The sequence below is a fragment of the Pelodiscus sinensis genome, chromosome 1 (genome assembly GCF_049634645.1).
Source record: "Pelodiscus sinensis isolate JC-2024 chromosome 1, ASM4963464v1, whole genome shotgun sequence".
NCBI lineage: Eukaryota > Metazoa > Chordata > Testudines > Trionychidae > Pelodiscus > Pelodiscus sinensis.
The window spans coordinates 19354517-19375172 of record NC_134711.1 but is presented as its reverse complement, the minus strand read 5'-3'; the positions used below and the strand labels follow the sequence as shown (position 1 = coordinate 19375172).

At 42.0% G+C, this 20656-nt stretch overlaps 1 protein-coding gene across 2 annotated transcripts in view; it reads right to left on the bottom strand.

The window, feature by feature from the left end:
• The window catches only part of CACNA2D1 (calcium voltage-gated channel auxiliary subunit alpha2delta 1), a 642840-nt gene that overhangs the window by 118866 nt on the left and 503318 nt on the right, over window positions 1-20656 (bottom strand). For both annotated transcript variants that reach the window (XM_006117144.4, XM_075926367.1), the window contains exons 11-12: window positions 12910-13068; window positions 6776-6880 (exon numbers count right to left, since the gene is read on the bottom strand). In XM_006117144.4, coding sequence (XP_006117206.1) covers window positions 6776-6880; window positions 12910-13068 — 264 coding nt within the window. The remainder of the gene's footprint in view (window positions 1-6775; window positions 6881-12909; window positions 13069-20656) is intronic.

Genomic DNA, 20656 nt, shown 5'->3' with positions numbered 1-20656 from the left:
AACAGTACCCTGAAGCCCTGTGATTGACCATCCATCCTATTTGACCCTCAAGAGACCTGACCCAGAGAGTTGTCTGGTCAACGTCACAGGCTTAGGGCTTGCTACGAATTCAGATTTCATCTCCTGATCTCTGATCCCAGTTTGACCTTGATCTTGAATCTTTCCTGGTGCCACCACTAGTCTCAGACTCCAGCCTAATTCAAAGTTTGATTCCTGCCTCCCATGTCCAGTCTGGCACTATGTCTGGTCTCTAACCCCATCTTGACTTTGACCTGACTCTAATGATTCTGCTTATTCCTGTTCATTGTCTACTATCTCCAGCATGCAGACCCCAGCCCAGCTATGGCCAACTTACAATTGCATTGTGCCAGTAATACACAGTACAAAAGGGCAGTAAAGACAGACTAGCTGGCCAGTGGAGGATTCCTCCTGCCCAACACCTTCTACACTCCCATCTACATTACAGTTCCTATAATAAGGGGCATGGCCAGGGACATGACAAAGTGTCATAGTAATCTCTATCTTCTGGGTCACTTAATATACAGGAAGGATAGAGTTGGTTTGAAACCTTTGCCCCTCAGACTCTGCCAAACTTAGTTCAGACATAGCCCAGGATCTAACCTATTCAATCAAAATCTTCCTTATTTTCATTCAGTTATCAATACGTTTTGCCCTTTAATGCCATCTCATTCATACAACACACACGCATTGAAGAATCACTCCCATGTACTTACAAAATGCAGCCATCTCTGAGGTAGAATTTGACAGCTGTTAAATTACATCAACAAATCAAGTCTTAAAATAGAAAAATGACAAATCTAATTGTAACTACATGGGTAATCAGAGAAAACAGAACACACAAAGTGTGGATTTTGGCCAACGCACTGGGGATAGCATTCTATCATGAAAGTGTCATTGTTTTTTTAATGGCAGTGAATAGTCACAGTTGCTTTGCTCGGCCATTATGTGTAAATATACTGCTGTCTTCAGCAAAGCTATCTGTAGCCTGGCTGCACACACAAAATGAATATTTACCACTTCCATCCCTGTCATTTTCTGCTGCCATTGTGGCATTGCCTGGGTGCTCATCATCTAATAAACCATCTTGTTAGTCTTTAAAGTGCTACATTGTCCTGCATTTTGCTTCAGCTACCCCAGACTAACACGGCTACATTTCTATCACTATTCTGGGTGTTTAATGTGAGCATCGCGATTGCCACAGTAAAGGTAAACATGCCAGTTGTTAAATAGCACCCTGCGAAGCTGTATTCTGTTACTCTAACTATAGCTTTACAGAAGTGACAAAGCATGATAAGGCAAGATTAAATGAATAATTTAGATGTCAAAGGCTTTACTACTACTTATAGTGCAGTAACACCTTGGAACCTTTGGCATAGCCAGGACACCACTGTACATACATAGAACAAACATTCCCTGAATGCCTTCAGACCTGTCCCCTCAAAATATTAATAGTTAATTTGGTTTTACAACAATTTCTGCATTCACACACCATGGGATTGAAAGAGACCGAAATTGACTTGAAATATAGCCAGCACAAACAGATCAAAATCAGTAATTTAATGGGATATTTTCCCTGCCTCTCTTTTCAAGGGTTGCTGCTTTTGTTTAATACAATATTTTATTGTTTTCTTTGACTCAGCAACTGGAAGGCTGAACTAAGGGCTAGCTCCAGTAACAGCAAAATAATGCAAAGAAGTGTAAACATGACATGTTGTGTGATTAGCCAGAAGGTACTTAGCTCCCTTACATACCAAACTGGTTGACACCAAGAAGGAAACACGGTACTTTGAGAACTATAGTGAGTTTAGCTTGGAGAGTCTGCAACAATAAAGAGTAACAAGATCCGGTTTGAATAAAGGAGAAGATGGCATTTTTGTATAAGGTACAGGCAATAAGTCTTCCATCAAATGGTATATAATAGAGTCTGACTACATCTATTCAATTCATAGATGCATTCTTATACTGCAGTCCATCAAAGTATGACTTCCAGTAGCGAATAGAGCAACATGATTAAAATTGATCATATGTTGTTTCTCTCCCCATCTCCCTAAGGAGAAGTGTATGCAGTGAAGCGTCATCTTTTTTTGCTTGCATTTTAAAAGGTATATTTATGTTCGAGAAGACAAGATTGAAGAACCGTGTCTTTCACCTGGAGTTGAAAGAGGAGAGTTTTGAGACGGCCCCTAGTTCCTTTGGGACTTCATTCCACAATCTCAGACAGAAGGTCAAAAAGTTACATCTCCGAAGTAACAATGATTCACTGTACTCTTCTCCAATGGTGAACAACATAAAGATTTTTCTTTTACAACTCCATTGCTAAACATAGGGAGAAATGCTCAAACACGAACGATAATTCAAGAACAGATACCACCACTTGGTTCTGTCTAATTTGCAGTATATACAGCTCAGCTGCATTTTACTTCTCTTGTAATGTTATTTCTAAAAAATACATAGAATCAGATTCTGATAGCCTTTCTCATCTTGAAAGAACCTTTGTTTAAAACTTAGTCTCTATTATGTGTGATGGACAATTTGTGGCATAAGTAGACTGGAGTAAAAGTACTAAAATCTGGACCATTATCATTACCAGTGAGAAGTCTTATCATTTCTTGCACAAACACAGCTTACTCTAAGTCTTTAGAAGGCTACCTTATTATCTATGGCTACTTCTTTGCAAGATAAAACATATTAATTTTCTAATCTTGGAATGCATGTGCTAGTGGCTTTACTTTTATCCTGTCAGTCTAAACATTAATTACATATGCTCAAAAAGACAGAGATACATATACACTGTTAACATTCAAAAATAAAGCTTATCCTTGTCACCAGATAGACTATGAGTTCTTGAATTAGTACTAATAACTTTTGCATTAAGATATTACTTGAGGAACACCAGAACTTGCTACAATGACATGGCTATTTGTATTATGATTTCACACAGATGAATTTGCCAGTACAAATCACTGATTACCCTCATTCTATCTTTTGCTATAAAATATTTATGAGTCTCTAATTATATTTTGTAAACACAAATTAATCTTCAAGAAGGTAAAATGTTTACTTGATTGAAAAAGCATATCCTTTTTCCTTGAATAAACCTTATGGTTTTTAAGTGGTGCAAGTTAAAAACTTTACTCCTTGTACTTTTAAAGTCACTTTGGAGAAAAGCAATAGTATAGACATTTTTGCTAGTAGAAAAGTAAAAGTAAAAGGAATGCTGGCATTTATTGAGAATTAAATCAGCAAATTTATAAAATTAATCAGATGTAAGTTGCTTCCATTACGGTTAATTATATCAGAAAATGTGTTTAATTAAGCATATGTTCCAATAAAGTGGCAATTATTATCCACATATTTTACATAGTATGCAGTAACAAATTGTGTGTCAGACAATAACTATACATTTCATTTGCAATGCTTGGCTGAGGAATTTATTGTCTTTCGTATACTTATACAATTGGGCACAATGCAGGATGTAATGTGATTCATTTCTTAGCATTATAAAACTGCACCTGTGTTAGAACTGGTCATTTTATCTTCTTTCCAATCCTAAAATACAACTGCAAATGAAAAGCTCTATGAAGCGAATCATGCACCCCTCCATGCTTCTTTCACTGAATGTCACCTAATTACTTTTCCGTTGGCTGATATCATTCTTTTATAGCACACCAAAAACTATCAGGCACAGAAAAGAGGTGAGATAGCATGAACTCTCCATGTGTAACTTGAGAAGGTTGCAGTCAGAATGCCTTAGAGTAGAGTGACTACAATTCCAGCTGGTAGTGCAATGTAGATTATTGTTAACCAACAGTTTAAAAAGGCCTTTCAAGTCTCAAAGTAATATACACAGATTAGTCCAGGGCTACTCAACATGTGGCCCACAGGCCACATCTGGTCCGTGGCCCATTTGTTTGCAGCCCACGATGTGGTTTGGGTTTATACGGCACTCAATACATGGGTGGGAGCCAAAACAAAAAAGTAGTCAATATAATGGTCTTCTGTTGATATGCATTTTAGTAGTTAAATTCCTGGACTGTCATTGCTCATTAAAAGTGCTGTCATATGAGTGGAAATCAGGTAAATATTGCATTTTATTAATATAATCAGAACCGACTTAAATGGGGCCTGTGTGTTGTGTAGTCTTGCCTTAATCTTTGTATTCATGCCCATCAGTGTGAAAGAAGCTATTGGTATATATGGAACTGCACTTAAGTTGTGGCCATCAGCATGTGCTCTGAGTATCATTGTGGCCCCCAGGGCTTCCAAAGTTGATTAGTCCTGGATTAGACAAACCTTCTAGAACCACTGTGAGGGTGACTTTATATCCATAATGTCGATGGGGAGGAGGGACGAAATCAAATGAAAGAATTTTTCAAGATCACTTTGGGTACGTCTACACTACAATGTTAATTCAAACTAACTTAGTTCGAATTAGTTAATTCGAACTAAGCTCATTCCAACTAACCGATCCAGACTAAAAAACTAGTTCGAATTAGCGTTTTGCTAATTCGAACTAGCATGTCCACATTAAGTGGACCCTGAACCAGGCTTAAGGATGGCCGGAAGCAGTGCCGGCAGGGCATCAGAGGAGGACTTAGAGCGTGGAGATGCAGTCTCAGGCTAGCCGAGGGCTGTGCTTAAAGGGTCCCGACCCCCACCCCGGAAAGACAGTTCTCAGGGGTGTCCTGCTTGCAAAGCAGTCCTGGCTTGGATTGCCCGGAGTACCCACACTGGGCACATCACAGCACTCGGCCATCAGACCAGCTGCACTTGCCGCAGGCTGCCATCTGGGGAGAGGGGGCAATTGGGGGGCTGCAGGAGAGCTTCCACCCCCAGAAGCCCGCAGAGCCGGCCAAGTCCTCCCTATCGGGGGCGCGTACCCCATTCCTCCCTCACCTCCTTCCACTTACCCTTCCCTAGCCTCTCTTCTTGATGTACAAAATAAAGGACAATTGTGTTCAAAAATGGAATCTATCTTTATTAAACAAAACTGGGGGAGACTGGGAAAAGGAGGTGGGAGAGGGGAAGAGAGAGGCTGGGAGAGGGGAGGGCAACTACAATGATCAGAGGTTGGGAACAGGTCCCATATGAAGAGAGGCTAAAGAGACTGGGATTTTTCACTTTAGAAAAGAGGAGACGGAGGGGGGGACAGGATAGAGGTCTCTAAAAGCAGGAGTTGGGTGGAGAGGGTGCATACAGAAAAGTTCTTCATTAGTTCCCATAAAGAAGGACTAGAGGACACCAAAGGAAAGGAATGGGTAGCAGGCTTCAAATTAACAACAGAAAGTTGTTCTTCACAAAGCAAAGAGTCAACCTGTGGAACTCCTTGCTGCAGGAGGCTGTGAAGGCTAGAACTGGAACAGAGTTTAAAGGGAAGTGAGATCAAGTCATGGAGGTTGGGTCCATGGAGTGCTATTAGCCAGGGGGTAGGAGTGGTGTCCCTGCCCAAGGTTTGTGGAAGGCTGGAGAGGGATGGCACGAGACAAATTGCTTGGTCACTGTCTTCGGTCCATCCCCTCCAGGGTCCCTAGGGTTGGCCGCTGTCGGCAGATAGGCTACTGGGCTAGATGGACCTTTGGTCTGACCCAGAACGGCCATTGTAAGCTCAGGGCTCAGGGTCGGGGGTCTCAGTGGACCCCCTTGATTCTCTTGCACACCTGCTCCTGGGTGGCCAGGCTGGCAGCTCTCCTGCCCAAGCCAGCCACTTTCCTGTGCCTAGTGCGGAGGTCGTGGACGAGGTCCGCGATGTCCGCACTAGCCCAGGCGGGTGCCCGCCTCTTGCGGTCCCGGGCAAGCTCCCGGGAGCCGCCAGCCTGGTCCCGGGAAGAGGGGGAGGGCTGGGGGGCATCGGGTGGGTGGCTCGATCCGTGCCAGGTGCAGGGTCTGTTGGCTGGGTGCTGGCAGGCTTGCACCTGGCACGGGCACCGTAGCCAGCCCGTGTACCTTTAAGGTATCCGGGGCCGGGAGGGGGGCAGACGAATTTCCCTGGTGTTGGCCAGAGTGGCCACCAGGGAAACCTGGGGAGGGCTAGCCTCCCACTCGTTCGAATTAAGGGGCTACACACCCCTTAATTCGAACTAGTAAATTCGAACTAGGCTTAATCCTCGTGGAATGAGGATTATCTAGTTCAAACTAAGCGCTCCGTTAGTTCGAATTAAATTCGAACTAACGGAGCGCTAGTGTAGCGCCTATGAAAGTTAGTTCGAACTAACATCCGTTAGTTCGAACTAACTTTGTAGTGTAGACATACCCATAGTGAGTCCTTGGCAAAGACAGGAACAGAACCCCGGATTTCTGGGCCCCAAATAAGCAAGGTACATGCCCAGGTATGATCACATGAATAGTTCCACTGCAGCCTAAGGGACTGTTTCTGTGTTTAAGCAGACTGGTATTTTGAAATAATTTACCAAAATAATGGAAATTGTTATGATTGGATTGTGTTATTTTGACAAATAAAATATGCAGAATTTTCAAACATTGTGCCCAGGATTTTTGATTTTGGCATACAGGAGTAAAAGAGCTTTGAGGTGATAGACAGTGTAGATATGCAAAATATTATTTAATAATTCCACCATATTTTCATAGCATGTTGTTCACTGGGAAAGCTTCTGATGGTGTATTATTCAATACTTGATTTCAAAGATACCAGTTATTTTGAGCATTTATAAAATGCAAGCATTCTTCCCTCCAGAAACCACCTAAATTTCCTCATTAAGTATCTTCATGCTGAAATTGTTTTGTAAATGCCACTTACTTTTTTGTCTTTGTTGTATCTGAGAAAAATCTCTTGGGCTCTCTCTTCACCACCATCAGTAAACAACATAATGATCTTATTGCAGTTAGCTCTAGAGACACTGTGCTGTAGGAGATAGAGAAAGAAGTAACTTTTTAGTTCTGGCTCTCAAAAGACCCACAAAAGTGTAATATAGTTCCCAGAAATATAATTCAGGATCACTTTTGGTTATAAAATACTATACACAATATATTGCTTTGGGCTGCTGCCCTTTTTTATAATAAAAGTAATAAAGCTAGAACAGTAACGTTATCAATATTAAAAAAATGCCTGCCTTCTTAATGATTTAATAGACATTCCAAAATAAATTCATAAAAACACCACAAAACTAACTGACCCAAGGTCCAAATCTTGGTCACCTTACTCCCATAAGATATCCCATGGATTTAAAAGGCCAGCCTACATGAGTAAAGTAAAACAGGTTTGGTACTTGTTCTACTAGGCCAAAATCTGTACTGATTTACTTAGTACTTTAAGTTAGATATCCAGGAAACGTCTACACAGCAGGGCTAAAGCCAAAATAAGCTATGCAACTTGAGCTATGTCAATTGAGTAGCTTAAGTCGAAATAGTATATTTCAGATTTTGTCACTGTCTACACAGCAGGAAGTCCGAGAAAGCCCTTGGACTTAATAGGAATTTTTACCAGATCAGGTTGTAAATGAATACAGAGAAATCAAGGGGAGAAATGTGGGGAGAATGGTGATCATATTATCATTGGGTGATTGCATCTTGATGTAGACAAATTCCCATTTGGTATTCTCACTAGGGCAACAGCACATCCCGCAGAGCAGCTTCTGTGTGTAGGGAGCTCCAGTGCCCCACAGACAGGGGCTGCTGCCACCCCAGGCTGTTGCATCTGTATCGCAAGTAATTCCCATTTGGTATTCTCACTAACTTCGCACTCTTGCTGAAATGATAGTGGAAAAGGGGGTTTTGCCAGTAAAATAAAAAATAAAATAAATGTGTGTTACAGAGCCTATTGTGTTCCAAGGTAAAAGCATTAGTATGAAACTGATCCCAATGTATCCATTGAAAATATATGCTTCAACCCACAGCCATATTACAGCTATTTATTTTACATCGGTTGTGTGTTTCTATAATTGATAAACAATAATGGGTTCATGTGTGTGGAGACAGAATATTTCCTCACAGTGTTGTAAATGAATTTTACTATGAATCAACACCATTAGTATTTGGGAGTAGAATTTTCTCCAGAACATGTTATCAGCATACTTTATCAGCTATATTACTATGCACATGAGAATTATATTATCAATACTTTCTGTTTAGTTTTAAAATAACTAAAAGTTCTGTTTTTGACTTAGCAATACAATTTGCTATATTGGTGATACATTTTTCATATCTATATGTCTAGATAGCCATTACTGCAAATATAATACAAATATGTGCTAGGTATTAACAGTGGTTTAAGCAGTTAAAAGAGGAGTTTTTCCTCTTTCTTTCCTGTTTGTCTGGGTTTATCTTCACAAACACCTGCAGGAGGAGAAGGTGCAGGAGGGGACACCCAGAAGGCCTGGGAAAGGCACCCCAGTTACCAATTAGAGTTTTGGCATGGACACCGGGAGTGGCACACCTCCCAAGTGTTACGAAAAGTTACCTGCAAACAGTGTTAGGGTATGTCTACACTACAGCGCTAATTCGAACTAACTTAGTTCGAATTAGTTAATTCGAACTAACGCATCCAGACTAAAAAACTAGTTCGAATTAGCGTTTTGCTAATTCGAACTAGCATGTTCACACTGAGTGGACCCTGAACCAGGGTTAAGGATGGCCGGAAGCAGTGCCGGCAGGTTATCAGATGAGGACTTAGAGCGTGGAGCTGCTGTCTCAGGCTAGCTGAGGGCTGTGCTTAAAGGGACCCAACCCCCACCCCGGACAGACAATTCTCAGGGGTGCCCCGCTTGCAAAGCAGTCCTGGCTTGATTGCCCGGAGTACCCACACTGGGCACATCACAGCACTCGGCCATCAGACCAGCTGCACTTGCCACAGACTGCCATCTGGGGAGAGGGGGCAATTGGGGGGCTGCAGGAGAGCTTCCACCCCCAGAAGCCCGCAGAGCCAGCCCAGTCCTCCCCATCGGGGGCTCGTACCCCATTCCTCCCTCACCTCCTTCCACTTACCCTTCCCTAGCCCGCCTTCCTGATGTACAAAATAAAGAAAATGTGTGGTCAAAAATAGAATCTCTCTTTATTGAACCAAACTCGGGGAGACTGGGAAAAGGAGGTGGAAGAGAGAGGGTGGGAGAGGGGAGGGCAACTATAATGATGAGGGATTTGGAACAGGTCCCATATGAAGAGAGGCTAAAGAGACTGGGACTTTTCAGCTTAGAAAAGAGGAGATGGAGGGGGGATACGATAGAGGTCTCTAAAAGCAGGAGTTGGGTGAAGAGGGTGCATACAGAAAAGTTCTTCATTAGTTCCCATAAAGAAGGACTAGAGGACACCAAAGGAAAGGAATGGGTAGCAGGCTTCAAACTAGTAACAGAAAGTTGTTCTTCACAAAGCAAAGAGTCAACCTATGGAACTCCTTGCTACAGGAGGCTGTGAAGGCTAGCATGCAAAGTCCCCTGCACCCTGCCCCAGCCCTGCCAGGGGCACACAGCACTTAGAACAGCTGGTGGTTCCCTCTAGGTGCCATGCGACCCTGGCTCAGGGAGGACACTGTGCACTCCCTCGCCCTCAGGTCAATCTGGGCCTTGGAGCAGGGGAGTACATTAAGTCTCTCGTCCCCAGCCACCACCTGCCAGAGGCATGTGGCGCTGAGAGGAAATCTCCAGTCATTTTGAACAGCTGGCAGTTCCTTCAAGGTGTCATGCGCCCTGGCGGGGCTGAAGAAACTTCATGCACTCTCCTGCCCCACATCTCTATTGGCATGAGGGTGAGGAAGTGGCAGGGCAGGCCACAGGCTGGATCAAATGGCTTGGCGGGCCAGATGTGGCCCACGGACCGTATCTTGTCCACCCCTACCTTAAAAGCAAGCAGATTCACATTTCTTCCTATGCTTCAAGGAGCCAGCCAGGAAGCCAGATTCCCTTTCAGAGATTGGGCCTCCTACTGTGTCAGAGATTTATAGTTAACTCAAAACATTCTTAACTTACACACGTGAGTTTAATTTACACCTTTTCTGAATTTTCACTGATCTATCTGTTCATAGATTCATCTGTTAAAGAATTCATACTCCCAGCTGACAAGAAGTAATATAAGGTCTTGGATGAAGATGACAGTGTGCTGCAATACATCAGAAATCAGTATGATTTTCTTGATGCTATAGAATAATAGGATGTCTCTCTATTTCAAAAATGCTTTCTGACCTCCCTCTTAGTCTGCTAATTATAGCTTTCATTTTTTTTATTTTTATATATTTTTAAAATTCAACAAAGCAAGCCAGTAGCTAGACATCTTTTTTTTTTTTTTTTTTTTTTTTTTTTTTAAATGAAGGTGCAACCACATTCATTTTATGGATAAGATTAACACATCCTTTAAAATGGAGTTTACTTACCTACATGTCTGGAAATAGCTTGGTGCATGAAACTCTAAGAATGAACCTTTTTATGTCCCCGAGGAAGCAAAAAACAAGGCACCCCTCCCCCTCGCCCACCAACCCCTCCCAAAAAAACAATCCAACAAACAAAAACCCTCCTACCTAGAATCACAATATACCACAAAGTGATTTACAGAAAAAAATAGTTCTATAGTAATCATTACAATAGGGTAAAATTAATTGATACACCAAAATTAAAAAACAATGGTAAATATACCTTTGCAAATAATGTGTAGAGGAACAATAGATAACACTAACTCACAAATCAGCAAATCCATATTACAAGTAGATATTACCGGAGTGCCTTAATTTATTTCTAAGATTATAATAAAATATTTATTTCCATCCAGCACTAGCTCTAGAAAGTAATTTTCCTAACGGCACAAAGAAGACAACACTTCTGTACGTGTAAGAGTGTGTTCAAGTGGTTCTCATCCACAGCATTGCGCCTGCACAATTATTACCAGACCGTGACCTTTCAAAACATCTAACATCTTTGGAACTTATTACAAAGCTGGCTTGTTTGAAATCGTAAGCACACAATAAAACTTTTTCATAATTTTATCCTTCTAAATCTTCATAATCCCATCCCATTTAACTTTATATGCTTGTCTCTATAGTCTATAGCTGTCTCCATCGACAGCTCTTTACTCCTCCTGTCAACTGGATCTGCTGGATCCTGGAGTGGACAACTGCAGTTCTTCAGTCTCATGTGATCTCTTAAATTCTCCAGGTATAGATGTGTGCCACATCCATTAATCATTCTGATTCTTGCAGAACATATTGGGCCTCAATAAAGCCATAATCTCTGCAACAACTAAAACACATTAACAATAACAACCAGAGACATGGTCTAGTGTTTTATTTCTGTTTACCTTTGCGAACACTTGACTTTGCCATATTCATTACTTCCAAATTAGGACTTCTATTACTTCTATTCTTGGCAATTATTTGTTAGGTTCTAAGAACATATTTAGTACTGTATCAAACGTAACCCACAAAGTGTCAATGTTCTGAGGAAATTATAGGTCAAAATAAAACTCCTTCTGTCCTTCTAGCTTTCTCCTGTTATTGCTCTAACATGCCCATAGGGCCACTGAGGGTGCATCTACACAGCATGCTAAACTCAAAATAATTTCCACTGAATTTCAAAATAGCTTATTTCAAAATTTGGCGTGTCTACACAGGACCAAATTTTGAAATAATGCACTATTTCAACACATCTCTTAACGCCTGTGGAATGAGGGTTAAAGGGATGCCAAAATAGCTCGCCCGTTATTTTGAAAAATATTTCAAAATAACTGGTGTGTTTAAAAGATGTGGAGTAGACATACCCCGAGGGACAGAAGTAACCTTGTTCTCAAGTTGGACAAAGATTTAAATCACTCTTTTCCCTTCTGCGTAAAGTTTCACATAATCAGCAACTGAGGTCACCAAATCCTTTTCCCCACGCACACTGAGTGGGTCAGAAGATATTTTTGCAAATATTACATTTTTTAATTCAGATATAATTTGGATGGATATTCTCCAACCAGCTCTGTTCCTGTGACATGATACAGAGTGACCAAATAGGTGTCTAGTTCTAGCAAGTAGCTGATGAGGGGAGTAGAGATTGAAGCCTCCAATAAAGTTTCACCAAGAATGAGTGCAACCCCTTCTGTTTTGTGGGCAAGATAATAAGCAAGTATTTATTAACTGGCGTAGCTCCATTTAGATTGGCTGAAGTTCTGACATACAGTTGTTAATACTATGAACTACACCAATATTTTTTATTAAGTAAAAAAGAAACTGTACCAAACAAACTTATTATGGTAGGTTGGCAACATTACTTCACTTTATATTACTAATTAGAAAGAAAATTTGAGGACAGTCTGAAATTAGGTAACATAACCAAAAGACGGAACCAATGCATTTGGTCTCTGATGAGATGTATTCTGTTCCCCCTGCCATGCTTAAAATACTTTGGATTAGTCTCTTTCCTCCATCTAATATCCCTCCGAAAGGTATTTATAAATACAAAGGTATTGAAACCACACACAAGTATGCATGAGGTATCATGCATTATAAACTAAATCAATAAATGTGAATAAAGTAAAAAACAACCGGGAGACATTCTAAATTATGATATAACTGAAATATTCTTCTTAGATGTAATAACATGTTTTCTTCTTTGAAAAAGGGGAAGCAATGCAGCCAGTAGCACAGTCATGTGATAACTGGAAGAGACGCCCATTGAAAAATGAAGCCCAAAATGGAAAAAAATAATAACCCCCCCGCACACACAAAAACCCATTATATCACACTGACAAACAAGTTTCCCCTTCACAAATCTTAAAAAATCAAGCTGAGTGGGGCTCTATTTAGGGAAAGCAGGCTGATGGGATACATTTGTTTTGTAAGTAATTGCATCATAAAATATATCACACTGTTTACTGCTTGTGGAGCACTCTAAGTGACCATCTGGACATTAAAGTGCTATTACCACAGATCAATAGTATAACAGCACTGAAGGAAAACTTTGTAATACTTACATTTAGCAGCTGTTCAAAAGCATAGCTAAAACCTTTCTTGTAGTCAGTGATTCCTTTAGCTGAGATTTTGTAGACAGCCTCTTTCAGCTTCTTCTTATTCCTCACATTAGCTTGGACAAGATGATTAAAGCAGCTGACGTTCTGAGCATTATTGTTAAACTGCAAAATAATTGATAAAGAAAATTAAAGACAATAATACTGGTTTAATTTCCTTTTCTGCTCTATAGTGTAAGGGCCAGATGCTGGCTTCAGGGCATACATGCAACTCCTAGCAATGGGTGATCCTGAAAATATTTAGATGATGTGATAATGCACACAAATATTCAGTTACTTATCACAATTTTATCCAAAATAACAGTTTCTTGAAACTTCAACAGAAAATGTCATGACTCTCTCCAACTTGTCCAGAGCTTTCAGAAGCATGGTGTGGACACAGCATTCCAGGTGAGGACTGTCCTGGTGTACTTGGCACTGGTGAAGCCTCAGTTGGAAATACTGTGTCCAATGGTTGGCACCATATCTAAGGAAGTTGTGGATAAACTGGAGTGAATCCAGAAGAGAGCAACACAAATGATAAAAGGTTTAGAAAACCAGATCTATGAGGAAAAGTTTAAAAAAAAAAAAACAACTTAGTCATCTGAAAAGAGAAGGGACATGATAACACTCTCCAAACATATTAAGGACTAGGGGGCAACAATTCTCCAAGTCCACAGACGGTAGGACAAGAAGTAATGGGCTTACTCTGTAGAAAGAGAGATTTAGGTCAGATATTAGAAGACACTTTCTAAGGGTAGTTGAAATAGGTTTCCTAGAGCTGTTGTGGAATCCCCATCAATGGATGTTTTAAATAAAAGGCTGGACAGAGACCTGCCAAGGACGGCTTAGGGTCTCTTGATACTGCCAAAGTTCAAGGGCCTGGATTTGATTACTTCCTGAGATCCCTTCTAGACTTGCATTTTTGTGATTCTGTGAAAATGGATATTCATTTCTTTACATCTAAAAATCAGATGCTAAACTCACTGAAATGAGTGGAAAAACTCTGAAGGAGTTTCAATGACCTTACCAGCTCAATAGAACTGGGAAGCTCAGATGCACAGAAAAAAAATGAAATAAATAATAATCGGCAATGAATGTCTGAAAGTTTCTTGAAATTTCTTGGTTTCTGAAAGTTTCTTGTCCTGAAAATATAAAACATTCTTGGCAAAAATAAGCACATCACAGTATAGATATACATAACAAGACACTTTTAAACCCAGGTTTCCATTTATGTATTACGCATGTGCTTTTATTTACTTTTTTAGCACTCTCATCAATTAAGTGGGAGATTCTAGTTCTTGATATATTCCAGCACACATGTCAACTATAAACATGCAAATGGAAATCATCTTGTGCCTTCTTCAAAATTTGGTCCTGCTTATATAGTAGTGACATATTATTGTTTTTGTGTGTATTGTGATAACACCTATCAATCACAGATATGGTCTTGGGCACCTCGATGGTAGATGCGGTGAAAGCACTGGCTTGTATTGCCTGAAAAATCTCTTTGATAATTACAAAACACTGCTTTTTCATCTAAAAGCAAACACGGGAAATATACGTAAAAAAAAACAATTTCCTGCTCAAAGAAATTATCATTGGTGTGACTGGACATAAATGTTAATTATAAGAGAAACTTCTTGCAGCTTTATATGATTAAAAATTCTCACAAAAGTTGTTTTCTACCACTTTAGCTGTATATGGGGCCTTAAAGAGAACAACAATTATGTGAAGTGGCCTTAAGCCCCAGTCTTGGTCCCTAAATCCTGAATATCTCTGTTTAATCTAGTTGTGTTGCACTCAGGATAAATAAATAAGAGAATCTGGCCAGTAATTTTAAATATTTAGTGGAATACTCAGGCTATTTCTATTGTCTGACTGTGTGATAAATTCAAAATTAAAACAAAATTTTTTTTTCTGATAAAACAGGTTTGATTCAAACCAAAAAAGTAACGAAAATCAGACTGACCAATTATAAATATCCCATATTTTATCCAGGTGCTAACAGAGCAAAAATGTAATGGTTAAATATCAAAGATGTGCAAAAATTTTACATACAAATACCTGACTCCTACACAGGACAAAACATCTGAGTTTAGAACATACAATTCCAGAGTTTGAGTGATATTCTGAGCAAATTTTCTAAGTAGTTATTTTTGGGTATAAACATTATAAAACTCATAGATCTTAAAGTTTTTGTTCTCTAAAACAGAAAATTCTGTTTTTAATGGTTCACTTGTACCCAGAAATTGAAGAAAACTTTAGGGTGCAAAGTTCAAGCAGAGCCAGCTGCCAAACCAAAAAGAAATTCCTACAAACCCACAGCAATTTGGTGAAAATACCCCCAAAAACATTTTTCTCGGTTCCTCCTCCATGTATAATATGGCTACGTCTACACTGCAGGCTTCTAGTGAGAGAACTGTTTTGCGCAAGAGTTCTTTTGCAAGAGAGCATCCACACTGGCGAGATCCTCTTGCGCAAAGACCTGCCTCCCAAAATCACTTAGGACAGAGCAAAAGGGCACCAGTACCTTCCAGGGAAGGGGGCTGGAGCCCTGCTGAGACACGTGCTTAAAGGTATCTCCCTGGACAGCTGTTTCTCTGCTGCTGTATGCTTTGGGACCTCTTGTAGGGACTGAAAGCTGTAGCAGTGCCTGTTGTGGTTGCCCTCAGCCTCTTTGGACACCACAGCTTCTGCCCGAGTGCCTTTGGGGACTTGTACCATCTCCTGTCTGTGTGCGGCACCCTTTGGGATGTGTGGGGTATGGTCTGTGCCCTGCGGGCTTGGCTGCTTCCAGCCGGCATCCCCCTCCCTCTCCTGGGCAGGATGTGTGTGAGCATCAGGGTCCCAGGCATGCCCTGGAGCTACCTGCTGCGTCCACGTGCCACACGGTCAGGCTGCACGAGGTTGCACGTGCTGCGTACTACTGCACGATGTGCAGCTGGGACTGCCTGAGAGACACCCCTTCCCCGAGCACCTGCCTCCCCGCCCTTGTGAGTGACAACCGCTACAGGGAGGGTCTGTCGCCAACCTCGGACGAGGCCTGGGAGACGTCCTAGCTGCTGGACACTGGCTCCAGATGGAGGGCGATGGTGGGTGGGTGGTCCTCTCCTTTGTCTTTGGAGGCAGTGGTCAGGTCGCCCTCCTCCAGGTCAGGAGGTCTGACCACTGGGGTGTGCAGTCTGGTGTCCATCATAGGAGAGGGCCCTTGCACAGCTGTCTTGCCCATGATGGCGTGCAGGAGCTCGTAGTGGGGGCAGGTGTCAGCTCTTCCCTCCCCGCCCCCGGCCACCCTCACTGGCTTTCACATATGCCAGGCGCAGCTCCTTAACCTTGGCCCAGACCTGCTCCAGGGTCCGGACTGAGTGTCCCTGGTCTGCCAGCGCCTGGTCCACGTGGCCAAAGATGTCTGTGTTATGGCGCTGGGACCGTGGAGGGCTTCCTTCTGCCCCCACAGGTCCAGGAGGAACTCAACCTCAGCCCCGGCCCAGCATGGGGTGCACCGCTTGGTGCCCCCGTGGCTGCTGGGAGCCCTGGAGTGGCTTCTGGGATGGTGGTGCAGGCTCATGGGGTGGCTTCGGGGCAAGCATCTGGTGCTTCTGAGCTGCAGCAGGCAGAGCCATCTGTGGACAGTTTCCGGCTGTGCTGCTTCTGCCATGCGGCGTCTGCAGGGTGCGTAAGCCTTTAAGTGGGGGGTCTGGCAAACAAGAAGTAGTGAGCTGTGAATGCGGGTATGGAGTGTCCAAGCAGCCAGCTCCATTTTTTCCTGGAGGCCAATCCTTGCACAAAAACTCCCTGCTGCCTGTCTACACTGCCTTCTTGCGCAAGACCACTTGCACAAGAAGGCTTATTCCTCATATGAAGCATCATAGTTCCTGCCCAAGAAGCCCTCTGTTCTGATGCTTTACTGTAAATTTACTTGCGCAAGAACGCGTGTGCAGTGTAGATGTTCCATAAGTTTTTGTGCAAGAATGGCTGTTCTTGCACAAGAAGCCTGCAGTGTAGATGTAGCCTATACCAATCAACAGTATAAATTTGTGTACGAGTCTCCTCATAATCTGCAGTGACTATATCAGTTTCCTCTTTTCACAACTAAAAAAATTATTCCTATCACTCACAAAAGCCTCTAGTTTTAGTGCTGTTAATCTGAAGATTCAGTCTCCAGTAACAGATGTAGTGTTTTCACATTTCTGTGGTCACACAGTTCATTAAAATCAAGGTTATAGTATTAACTTTAATTGCCACTCAATTTTGATTTTTTTTTGTTTTCCAAGTTCTGTTCAGAATAGCAATATCTTTGTGATTGATTGTGCTTTCGCTGAAAGTTAGAGTCTAAATTTTATCCTTGAACAATCAAGACCTTTTCTTATATCAAATAATGGAGACTGAAAATAAAAACATAAAAATAAAGATAAAGAACCTCTGGAAGAAAAACGAACAGCACGCAGGCCTGTACAAGGACGAATAGCCTATTGCTCTGTGTGTGTATCTGTGATTGTAAATATTCAGCTGTATTTGAAACAAGATAAATTGGTACAGAGATAACCTAATAGCAGAAAGAGTTTGAATGCCACTTATATGTTATTTCAGATGTGTGGGACGAATACATAATAGCCAGTCAGCTATTTGTATAATTGTTCAAATACATGCAACACAATATATTCATTTGACATTTCTGCCCTACTATTTTTTGAATGCCTAAGTATACTACTCAAACAGGAGATACACATTATTCATTATAGCTCTAATCATAGACAAAATATTGGCACATAATCATATCATCATGCCAAGCTCTGGCATCTCTCTCAAGAGGGACACTATTTTGTGTTTTATACATTATATACATGGTACAACAAAACAATCCTTTGTGCTCTGATCAGTGTTTGTTGAAAGCTGTGTGGAGTTCTGGCTGTCTCATGTGAAACAAGATATATTAGAATTGGAAAAGATGCACAGAAAGGTGACAAAAATGATGAGAGATGTGGAACAACTTCCATACAGAAATTAAGTGACTGGGACTGTTCAGCTTAAAAAAGAAATAGCTACACTGGAAATACGATGAAGTCTGTACAATCATGAACGGGTGAAGAAAGTGAACAAGAAAGTGTTATTCTTTTGCATAAAGTAAGAAATAGGGGTCACATGATTAAATTAATAGGCAGCAGGTTTAAAAACAAACAAAAGTAAGCACTTCACACAATATACATTCATTCCCTGCAACTTGTTGCCAAGGGACATTCTGAAGTCCACAAGTATAATTGGGCTTACAAAAGAATTACGTAAATTCACGGTCCATCAATAGCTATTAGACAAGATGATCAGGGACATACACTCCCCTTCTCCTCCCATGCTCTGGGTGTCCCTAACTGCCAGAAGCTGGGCATGGATAGATCACTCTATAATTTCCATGCTCTTATTTTCCTGGAACATCTGGCACTGGGCAATATCAGAGACAGGCAACTGAGCTACACAGACCATTGGTATGACCAGTATTGGTATGGTCAACAGGTTTAAAACAAATAAAAGGAAGTTCTTCTCCACAGAGCTCATAGTCAGTCTGTGGAACTCCTTGCCTGAGGAGGTTGTGAAGGCTAGGACTATAACAGGGTTTAAAAGAGAACTAGATAAATTCATGGAGGTTAAGTCCATAAATGGCTATTACTTAGTATGGGTAAGGAATGGTATCCTAGCCTCTGTTTGTCAGAGGGTGGAGATGGATGGCAGGAGAGAGCTTGCTTGATCATTACCTGTTCGATTCACTCCCTCTGGGACATGGCCACTGTTGGCAGACAGGGTACTGGGCTAGACGGACATTTGGTCTCACCCAGTATGGCCATTCTTATGTTCTTATAGCTATTCTTATGTTGTTGCACCATAATAAAATAATTCTGGTGATATTTTTGGGGAGCTCCTGCATCCCCAGACTTTGGAACAAGGACTTGAAATATAGCAGGAACAGCCATTTTGTGTCAGGGGCCTCAATTTTACTGTTCCTATGAAACTCTGTTCAAATTTGACCAAGTTATATGCCTTTGAAAGAACAGTTCACGGTTTCTAAGTGGACACAGAAATTAGTAGGTAAAAATCTCTAAATAGTCAGTCCTCACTAAGCATGCTCCATCAACTCACAGCTTCTGCTGCAGACTGCACTACACATGCACCCTCACCACAGAATGGCTGTGTTCCAGCCTAGAGTTACAGGGGAGAAGCTGGAATTTGCAGAAAATGTTCGCAGCTGCTCTGTGCGAGGGTGGGGCACTGAAACTGAGGCTATGTCTAGACTGCAGGCTTCTTTCAGAAGAAGTTTTTCCGGAAGAGATTGTCCAAAAAAATTTTTTTGAAAGAGTGTCTACACAGCAAAAGCACATCGAAAAAGCGATCTGCTTTTTCGAAAGAGAGTGTACACACTGAATGGACGCTATCTCGCATTTAAACTGTGATTACTATGGGTGGAGTGGCCACCAGGGCACCTGTGCTTTTTCCTCTTTCGAAATAACTCCTTCTTCCCCATCCACATACGCCTTTTTCCGAAATAGCTCTTTTGGAAAAAGGCTTTTTCCTTGTAGAAAGAGGTTTACCAATGTCAGGAAAACCCCTCTGTTCTTTATATTTTCTTCCAAAAGAACGTGACTGCAGTGTGGACATAACTGAAGGTTTTTTTCCAGAAAATGGCTGTTTTTCCAAAAAAAATCTGTAGTGTAGACATACCCTGAGAGCTTGGTTCCACACTCTCTTGAGCTGTCAATGAGCCCCTTCTTGTTGCACAATCAGTTTAGAGGAGGAAGCTACCTTACTTAAAGAGCAGTTCTGAATGAGATAGAAAGGAATAGATTAGGATAAGAAGCCTGATGAGATGGGGACTGGAGGTTTCAGGGAGAGAACTATACTGAGTTGGGTGATAGGAGTCCAAGAGAGGCTGAGAACAGAGAATGGAACTGAGGGCCAGAGGCAGAGGGAAGAATGGGTCTAGCTACTCAGCAAGAGTGGGTGCTAGAGAGAAAAATGGCAGAAGGGACTGAAACCAGACAAGAAAGCAAAATTCCAGGGGAGAACTGGGATTGGCTGGGCAAAGAGACTGGGACAAAGAGCCAGAGAGGGGGACAAGGTACCAGGGAATGACTGGAGTGGGAAGCAGATTGGTTGAGGAAGCCAGAGAAGAGAACTAGGACTGGGAACCAACAGTGATGGAGAAACAGGGATTTGTGTGGTGGGGGCCAACTGGAGGCAAGAAAGATCAGTTGAGGAGGGGACAATGGGATTGGCTGGGCAAGAAGATGATCAGTGGGTGCAGTAGACACTCAGGTAGAGAGAGTGAGGAACGACTTGGCAAAAACAGGAGACCAGGCTAAGCAGCTAGGGGAAGGCAAGAAACAGAACTGGGACAGAGATAGGCTGGAGAGGACAGAGCAGAAAGGGTCAGCCTTAGGGTATGTCTACACTACCCCGCTAGTTCGAACTAGCGGGGTAATGTAGGCATACCGCACTTGCAAATGAAGCCCGGGATTTGAATTTCCCGGGCTTCATTTGCATAAGCGAGGAGCTACCATTTTTAAAACCCCGCTGGTTCGAACCCCGTGCAGCGCGGCTACACGGGGCTCGAACTAGGTAGTTCGGACTAGGCTTCCACGAGGTGTACCGGTAGTTCGGAATAGGAAGCCTAGTCCGAACTACCTAGTTCGAGCCCCGTGTAGCCGCGCTGCACGGGGATCGA